This window comes from Lipophrys pholis, assembly GCF_963383615.2.
Source record: "Lipophrys pholis genome assembly, chromosome: 12".
NCBI classification, from domain to species: Eukaryota; Metazoa; Chordata; class Actinopteri; order Blenniiformes; family Blenniidae; genus Lipophrys; species Lipophrys pholis.
This window is the reverse complement of record NC_137641.1, coordinates 24,137,124-24,146,971: the sequence shown is the minus strand read 5'-3', so window position 1 is coordinate 24,146,971 and position 9,848 is coordinate 24,137,124. Positions and strand designations below refer to the sequence as shown.

At 40.2% G+C, this 9,848-nt stretch overlaps 1 protein-coding gene across 1 annotated transcript; it reads left to right on the top strand.

Moving 5' to 3' along the window:
• Positions 1-380: 380 nt before the first annotated feature.
• Positions 381-9,197, top strand: ak1 (adenylate kinase 1). Its single transcript, XM_080476509.1, has 7 exons — positions 381-535; positions 5,059-5,093; positions 5,696-5,731; positions 5,824-5,987; positions 6,862-6,978; positions 7,089-7,280; positions 7,368-9,197. The coding sequence occupies exons 2-7, from the start codon at positions 5,087-5,089 to the stop codon at positions 7,431-7,433; spliced, it is 582 nt and encodes a 193-aa protein (XP_080332635.1). The 5' UTR covers positions 381-535; positions 5,059-5,086; the 3' UTR covers positions 7,434-9,197.
• Positions 9,198-9,848: the final 651 nt, after the last annotated feature.

Below are 9,848 nucleotides of genomic sequence, written 5' to 3'. Positions count from 1 at the left end.
TAAGTTGCATTTGAACCAAAACCCAACATATTCCTAAATATAGATATTTATGGTAATGTTATTTTTTGGCCAGACAAAGGTCTTCAGTACACTGGAAGTAAACAAAGCAAAAGAGTGCTTATTGAGCTTCTTACTTCCTGATGCATCAAAGAAGAAACAGTCTCTAAATTATCAAAAGAAGATCCCATTTTTTGTTTTTTGTTGGACTTTCAAAGTGATGGTAACTCATCACGTGTTTTGCTGGATTTTCCGTTCTCTTTAATTTCACGAGATATTTATGTCACACTGCCTTCTCTCTCCAAGCCTCTAATGTTTCACTCCTGCCTCCTCTTGTCCATCATCCCCCTCCCTCTCTTCCTCCCTCCTACCCAGAATGCATCGGGCTGAGCAGGCTCAGCTTGAGCTATAAAAAGGAGCAGGAAGGGGGAGGGAGGGCTGCCGTGCAGCAGGAACTGTGCAGACACTCACACTCCCGGGGATCCAGGGACGGCAGCCCCCTTGCACTGGGATCTAAAAGCCACAACGCAGAAAAGAGGTCAGTACAGAGGACAAGAGGCTGAGCGGGGACAGGGAGCAAGGCATTCGTGACAAATTAGGACGTGTCAGACACAGAGACAGACAGACAGAGTGCAGACGTGCAGGGTGGGCAGGGCTGCTTAAATGGATGGGAGATGGAATTTTGACATTTCACGATGGTGAAGCTGTCATGTCGCCCAAAGACATGCCGGTGTGTCACCCGTCAGTGTGCGTGACATTTAAAGGACATCTGTCATGTGTGCATGGTGCACCGGCATGTAAGTCCTATGTGTCACTCACAGAGGTGGTACTCATATGATTACATAATTACCCTTCAATAGAGCCCAGCTTCACCATCTCTACCAGCTCTGACAGTGTAAATTGCAGATGCTTTGTCTCCTGTCTGATCACAGGTCAGTGTTGTGTGAAACAAAACCAAAAATTAAATAAAAATAGAATAAAAAAAATTCGCAGGACCTGTGTTCCCTTTAAGTCCTTTCACTCGGTGGTGGTCATTAACAGCTGATTAGAGGACTGAGTCCTATTGATTCATGCGTGTGCACGTCGCACATTAAAGCCTCCAAAGCCTGCAGTTGGGAACACGAACACGTCCCCTTGCAGCCACAGCCAACAACAACATTTCCTAATTCTCCATCCTTTCACAAACAACATGCAATTTCTCTCCCTGCACTGACGTCAAAGGGTTCCCTGTCCTCCCTTAAAGAGACAGTACCCTGATATTGAAGTGCACTGGTCCAGGGGACAAAAATGCTCACATGCTCACACTGTTTTCCCTCCAGTTGCTTCTGGGAGAAGTCCAGGATTCATCTCCACGTGCTTTTCGAGAGGGCTCGGCAAAGATATGCCTTAACAGCTGCAGACTGGCCGGGTCTTTTTTTAGCAGGGCCCGCATGTTAAAAAGCAGAATTAAGAGACCGGGTGGGGCTGGAGATTATGGACTGACTTCAGGGTGGAAGTTATAGGGAATATAAGATTTTCTTATTCACCAGCACAAATTCGGACATTCACATCTGAATGTCTCGTCACTCATGTTCCAGTCATATAACACTCTAAAATGCATTGTATCACAAACACATGTGCTTTGAAAATTTATAAAAAAAAATAGAAAATACTAATAGATACACAGTGCAGATAAGATTTAAAGGATTTGTGGGCTTAAAGCCCCACTCAAGCTATTACACTGCACTAAACTTTACATATGTGCATTAAGTTAATTTTATTTTATTTTTTTAATCCTCTGCCATGCAATGTTCAATTTCATTCCCTCAAACACCAGCTGGTTGGTGCAGTTTTCACCACGTGCGAGTCAGAGTATGTCGGACATGCCGAAGAAGCGGGGGACTCAGAAGATGGCACCATAATAGGCCAGAGCGGGATTCCCAAACAGGCTCTGTGCTGACTCGGATATCAGTGACATTTACACTGACCACAGGGTTAATGGCTGATGACATAAAAGTGGACACCTGAGAAGCAGCACTGCCTGTACCGAGTGTGAGTGTGAGGACAAGCTGATGGCATTTGCAGCTTTAGTGAATACTCTGCTCATCATGCTCATTAGAATTAGATAGAAATCCATATTAGAATTGGATGGAAGTCATTATAGAAAATCTTAAGTTGCCAAGACCATCACAGTTACCAAGTCAACCGTATAAAAATAAATAAAATGAGCAGTTTTACTTATCCTTCAAATATAACTTTAGATAAACCATAATACAATTTTTTTTAAAAAAAAGCATCACTTTCAAACCACTTTAAGCCTTAAAATGCATCACAACCAAACTAGTTTTCACAGAACAAACCGTTATTGGAGATACCTGCTGCAGATTTTTTCTTTTACAGCTTTGGTGAATATTCTGCTCCGTCTAGTTCGACACAAGTTACATTTAAAAGTGTTAGAATTAAATACAAGTCATTATAGAAACTCTAACTTATAGGTAACTATAGAGTTATAATAATGGTATGACGATGAATAATTAATGCATTTCTTGCATGGAGGACTGTGGATGTAAAGTTGTACCATTAAACTACAACCATGCTGCATGAAGAATTAACACAAGACTTAGAATATATATGTGCAACACACACACACACACACACACACACACACACACACACACACACACACACACACACACACACACACACACACACACACACACACACACACACACACACACACACACACACACACACACACACACACACACACACACACACAAGGCTGGACATAGCCTTACAGAGTAGCACTGGAGACAGAAAATAGAAGAAATAGATAAATAAACAGCAGCAATAAATGTTCAAAAAGTTGATGAATGGTAGTTTTGAAGATTTGTATAAAAATATCTTTTGCTGCAGCGAAGCTTTAGTAGAATGACTTGTATAACTTTTCTATCACCTTACATTCCTCCTTTATCAATCTGCCGTTGTACTGAATGGATTTGTTTGACTAGCTGACATGTTCCGGTGGGGAAACATCCACATTGTTATAACGTCAAGCAGAATGTTTGTTAAGCAGAACTTTACATAATTCTGCTTTGTGCCATTGTAGAGCTCAGAGACTGATAAAAACTCTTCAACTATTGGGAAAACTTAGTTAGGGCCTGAGCATTATTATCATTATTATTATTATTATTATTATTATTATTATTATTATTATTATTATTATTATTATTATTATTCTACTTTCATCATCTACTGCTCTAACTACTGCATTTTTGACGGCCTAAACGCGTTCAAACCTTCTTGAAAATGTACACGCACATCAGAAGTGGCGAACCGTTGTAAATTTTATGGTCATTGTGTAAGTGTCTGGCAAAATGGCTCCATAGCGCCCCCAACATCTGCTACGAGCAACACGTTTAACACGTTTCACCGACTTACGCAGCGCTTAAAAAAAATCTCACCCATACTCTACAAACCCAACAGGAAGTCCGCCATTTTGTGTTATGCGTGAAAAACAATCCCAAAAGTCCCAGAGGCCTGAAATCTGGCGAGTATCTACAACAGGCTTTATTGATAAACGGATCCAAATGTAACTGGTAATTTCAAAGGGCATGTATCTGACGGTTCTCCATGAAACGGGAAGTGATGACATTCTCAGTCCGAGTCCTGCCGGTGACGACGACCCGTTCAACGCTGCTTGCAGCTTTAATTTGCTATTCTATCGTCAACATACATTCTTCTTGGATTTTAAAACTCTTGGATTACACTTTTGAGGTTTGTGTTTTCAGTTACCGAGGTGACGGTTGACCTTTTGACACAAGTCTTGTTTTACTCATGAGCCATTTCTCAGATTACTTCTTCACTATTATGGCCCATGCAGAAAGATATAACTAAATTAACAAGCATTTGACAAGTTTACTTGTCGAGCCGAGCCTATAGGATGCCCGAGTCATAAACTTTGGTTGAATGGTGCCAGACTTTCTTATGTTATCACATGATTGATATGTGGTCTATTTATGTAGTTTGCAAACTGTTTGTTCGTTCGGTCATTTGTTCAGCCTGACCTCCCCGGAAACTCTCCGAAGACCCCCAGTGGATAAGCACAAAACTAGTAAATGCGTATGTGCCATATTGTGGAGTAAAAGGGGCCACCAGGAGCACAAGATGGTCAAATCTCTTTAAAAAAAAAAAAAAATAATCGAAGTCCACCGCCATCGAAAGTGTAAAAAAATAATTGTATTGTGAAACAAGCAAATTGTTCTATCTTTTAAATTAATACACTGACTAAAGTCTTTCTCCAATCACATTTCCAGGAATTGAAATACTGTTTTCTATTATTGTGGATGAATGTGTGAAGTCTGGAAATAAAGGGAACTCAGCTGAAGAGCAGATGCCTGTGTGACTATAGACGACGTTCCTTTTTTAAAAAAGAAAATGATGTTGAGCTTTATTTCAATATGATGGAAAGAAAACAGTCATTAAGGTGGATAAGAAATTGAATGAATACAAAGTTGCATCAGACATATTTGAAAAGGTGTAGAAGGAAGGAAGACTTGGTTAATCCTGAATCTATTTTCTCGTCCAAAATTATATCTGAATATAACGTAAGTACAGTATAATTACAAAACCTTAACTTATGTACAGCGCTGTCATTTTTCTGTATTTGTATTTGCAACATATAGAGGGACTATACATTAAAAAAAAAAAAACTTCTTGAACAATACATATTTCTAAATGTCATGGCAGTTTTACTTTCACTTTGGTTCATTTAAAGATAACATTTTATTGTGGCGTGCACCTGGAGGGAGGTTCTCACAACCAGAATGGAGTGAGTGTGTCGGTGACGTGGAGGTGTTCGAAGAGGAAGAGCAAAGGAGATGTTTGACCGGTGAACTGTCATGCTGCTGGAGGCAATAAAGAAAAGCCGACTCCACTCCTTCATCCATCTCTTCCTTCTCTGCCTCCACAATATAAATCATTAAGTTACAAAACTCCTTAAAAACCATGCTTTTACTGAAGATATGTATTGTACTCAGATTTGTTTGATGTATTAATTAGTTTTTTTCTCTTTTTTTCCAGTTAAAGGAAAACACTCGGACACAACACAATGGCAGGTAATCAACTTCCTTTTTTAAAATTTTGCTTTCATGCAGATAATGAATCATTTTATTATTATTTTTAAGTGATAATCTTTCAAGCCGATGAAACGTTGGCTTGTGCATCTTCATGGACTGTGCTGCCCTCTTCTGGTGTATTCTGAGAATACAGTGAAAGTCGATACTTCTTACTGAGATTTTTATTATTAACAAAAAACATGATGCCTTAATGGTATAAAGTAGTTATAAGTATTGAATATAGTTAAGATTGAGTGTAAATTTCTCCTTTACTAAATTTGCTCATTATGTTTCTTAAGTCGAGTATGTTCAGTGGCTCTATGGCCTTATTAGGTGACAACGGTTGTCATGCCAACGCTGTTTAGGCGATAGGACAAACCTACAGTTACTGAAGTGCAGTCAGAACAGTCTGTTGGACCAGGTGACGCTCCACTGCAACTAAAAATGGAAAAAACATGCGCTGCTGTCTCTTCTGAGTGCCACTCTAATGATGGTTTGTTTGAACAACTCGTTTTTCTCTGAATTTAAACTTTTGCTGTGCGAAAAAACCTGCCGTGTCATGTTGGGATTACTGACCTCTCTCTGCCTCTACACGTTTTCAGACAAGATTAAAGACGCCAAGATCATCTTCGTTGTGGGTGAGTGGGGATACTAAACAACTGCAGCGCATTCCACCACCAGCAGGTTTTTCCTTCATGCGCCAGTGGTACATTTTGTTTGGACTTTTCAGGTGGCCCCGGCTCCGGAAAGGGCACCCAGTGTGAGAAGATAGTTGCAAAGTATGGCTACACCCACCTGTCGTCTGGGGATCTGCTCCGTGCCGAGGTGGCCTCTGGCTCTGAGAGGGGCAAACAGCTCCAGGCCATCATGCAGAAGGGAGAGCTCGTCCCCCTGGTGAGAGACCCTCATGTACTGCAGAACATAGAAACTTGTAGAGAGAGAAACAAGAGAAGAAATGCTCTCTCTCTCTCTCTCTCTCTCTCTCTCTCTCTCTCTCTCTCTCTCTCTCTCTCTCTCTCTCTCTCTCTCTCTCTCTCTCTCTCTCTCTCTCTCTCTCTCTCTCTCTCTCTTTTCTCTGTTAACGCTTAAGATTTGTGAAAAATGAGCAAAATATATAAGAAATGGTAAAAGGGATTCATTTAGACTTGACCACTTTATCAACAGGGACATTCAAAAAATACAACATAAGTGAAAATGTCATTGTTTTCAGAGATAGTTCTACAATCCTAATACATTTTCAGGAATTTTAAAATGAAGAAAATGTGCTCATTATAGTCCTAGGTTTAAAAATAGGAAAGAAAAAAATATGATTTGATTTCTAGTTTTTTTCAGATGCACTTGTATTTGAGTGTTTTTGCAACTGTTACGTTTGATATTTAATTCATATTTAAGTTTCACACATCGATAACTATATTAACCTTTATTAATACAAGTCATCTATCTATCTATCTATCTATCTATCTATCTATCTATCTATCTATCTATCTATCTATCTATCTATCTATCTATCTATCTATCTATCTATCTATCTATCTATCTATCTATCTATCTATCTATCTATCTATCTATCTATCTATCTATCTATCTATCTATCTATCTATCTATCTATCTATCTATCTATCTATCTATCTATCTATCTGCCTGAATGTGCAATGTGAAACAAACAAGTGCAGAGGTAATAAGGACATGTCAATTCTTACGCTGCATTTTTGTCGTAAGTGCCACATCACAGTGAAGGTTGATCATAACGTCTCGGGGCTGCTTTCAGGACACAGTCTTAGACATGATTAAAGATGCCATGATCGCCAAGGCTGATGTCTCCAAGGGCTTCCTTATTGATGGCTACCCCCGCGAGGTGAAGCAGGGAGAGGAGTTTGAGAAGAAGGTAGGAGCGGGTGTGACGGGGTTTATAATTCACTGATGCAGCAATGAGTATAAATTTAAACAAAAAAATTATCTTTAATTAAAAACACCAAAAAACGCGTTTGTCCCCAGATCGGCAAACCCTGCCTGCTGCTGTACGTTGACGCCAAAGGAGAGACCATGGTCAAGAGACTTCTGAAACGTGGCGAGACCAGCGGCCGCTCCGATGACAACGAGGAGACCATCAAGAAGCGTCTGGACCTGTATTACAAAGCCACTGAGCCGGTCATCGCTTTCTACGAAAGCCGTGGTATTGTGAGGAAGGTGCGTACATCTGCTTCTGGGGGTGGTGGGGGGGCCTGTGGAATCTGACATGTGTTCTCACTCGCCGTGTGGCCCTCCTCTGCTCAGGTGGACTCCGAGCTGGCCGTGGATGACGTCTTCGCCCAAGTCAGCAAGGCCATTGATGCTCTGTAGTAAAACAACATGACGAGATGAGCTGTGTCTGGCTGTTGTTTTACTTTCAAGTTCCCTCATTTCATAAGGACTGAATATGATGGACTGCAGAAGCTATACACCTCCCACTCATTTGGGTTTATAGAAGTGGCAATAAGGGATCGGAAAGCGCCTTAACGCCCCCCCCCCTGAGCCAGCAGTATGAGTCACCCGTAAAAAGTTTAAAGTCAATTAATCTGCTTAAAGCTGCATCTGGAAACGATATACCCGTTTGGTTTTATTCTGTGCTCAACATGTTTATGGATGTATTTCGGAAATGTCAACCACCTTCGACCCTTTAAGGCACCATGTCCACTCTGGATGAACACAAACCCGTTTTCATGCCCTCACATAGAGTCCAGTGTTTCTGACTCGTCGGTCACTGTGCCATCCAACAACAGCACTGATGGATAAAATGTTTACTTGTACAATTATTCACATTTTCTTCCCCTGTATTTGTAAACATTCATTCATCCATTACCATTTTCCAATTCTATTTGAAGCACAGAGATGTTTGAATTTTTTTCTATTTTTTCATCAAGATGTAACATGGGAATCTATAATATATGTGGGGGGAGGGGGAGTAAATTAAAGTAACCTATTAAGAAAACTGCAATTCTGGGTGTCACTCTTTAAAAAAAGTTACTTTACAGGTTAAAGTATCTAAAAATAAACGTGTAAGTAACAGGTGTGTCTTTGGAATATGTACATACAGTAGGTGTATTGTTGAAGTTTTGCTGTTGGTCATTAGAAGATGCTTTTAAGTGTTGGCCATCCTTTAAATAAATGATTTAGGATCAAATTAGCAATGAAAGATGTGACACTATATGTGCAGACTGCGGATAAGGTAAAATGAGATTATTTAAGGTTCAACAACCTTGTGAAATACAACGCTAACAGCTTGGACTGAGAGAACTTTTAAGCTTCAGTTGCTGAATTCAAAGATAATTTATCTTTTTTGCCACAAGTAGTGGAATTACAGTATGACTCTTAAAAACACATTGTATTATAACAACATTGGCTCAGTAGACATCTATAGAGGCATATCGCATACAAGTGTGAAACAATGTGGAAGTTGTATTCGTGATTTACCAATCGAGGTTTATTGGGGAAAAAAAGAAAATTTAGCTTGTTTTAGGAGGTTTCTAGTGGAAAGATTAATTTCTTTTGCAAAACAGATACCTTAGATTTTTCCCAGAAACTCTTCTTTAGAATAGCACAAAAAGAATACAACTGAAAACAGGTAAGTTGTTTGAAATCGGGGGTTTGCCTAATACCAAACATTATACTTTCATTTTAATAAGTCTCTCTTGCACTCAGTGCAAAGCATCCAGTTTGGAAACTGTGTGTTTTAACTACTTAATTAAAAGGGTCACCCTCAAATAATCTATTTTAATAGGGAAGGACCCAACGGCTGGTTTAAAGTACCAATCCAATTATTGTTTTGCGTTGATTCCCGGGGATACAGATAAAATGAGTGAAAACCGTTTATTTCTCATTGAAAATGAATGCAATGCAGGCTTATGATCTATGACATCGATCACACAGACTGGATGTTGTTGTTTTTTTTAGTGCTGAATAAATGTTTCCAAGTATAAAAAAAAAAAGTGTAAAAAAAACACACTTGTTATTCAGATGAACAAGGTCTTGTAGAATGTAGACACAACAGGATACAGGACAAACTACACAGTTCACTCCTGTAATCACAATTTTTCTTTTAAAGGCCGACATGACCGAGTGGTCTTCCTTTACCTCTCACCTTCCTCTGTCTAACAAACACACACACACACACACACACATGTCCAGCTGGCTGAGCAAACATTGCAGCAGGTATCCGGACTACTCTCCGAGGGGAGCTCTGATCATGAGCATGTGCTGTGGAGGGACGAGGAAGAGGAAAACAGCCTCTGAAGGTGCACAGGATGTGTCCACTGGAAAGTCAATCAGTCGAAGGAATCTGCAAGCGCTTTCATAAAGTCATCGAGGATGCTGCCCTGAATGCTTGGAATGCCGCTCTTACTTAATAAAATCGCAAAACAAAGGAGGGCGGCTGTGGAAATTATCACGTACGACGGGGAAAGGCAGAGTGAGGCGCATGTCTGCATACGAGAGGCCTCTGTGTGTGTGTGTGTGTGTGGGGGGGGGGGGGGGGGGGGTTCAGCTACGCATCCTGCAGTTCAGACACAGAAAACTCACGTTAACACATCGTGAATTAAGCCTGGAGAACACTTCAAGGGATTACCCAGAGGAGCAGATTTTGATCTTTTAAGACAACTCTCTCAACGCCGGTGGATTTGTCTTGAAAAGGTGATCTCAGCGGTGCTAGATTAAAAAAAAAAGATTTTGCAAAAGAACAGTGAATGCAGCACCCTTTCTAGTCGGCAAATGAAAATGCAG

What these genes read in the sequence shown, in the direction of transcription:
- ak1 (XM_080476509.1), top strand. An exon ending in AGGGAGAGCTCGTCCCCCTG is followed by an intron (nt 5,988 to 6,861) that starts GTGAGAGACCCT and finishes GGCTGCTTTCAG; the next exon opens with GACACAGTCTTAGACATGAT. An exon ending in GAGAGGAGTTTGAGAAGAAG is followed by an intron (nt 6,979 to 7,088) that starts GTAGGAGCGGGT and finishes GTTTGTCCCCAG; the next exon opens with ATCGGCAAACCCTGCCTGCT.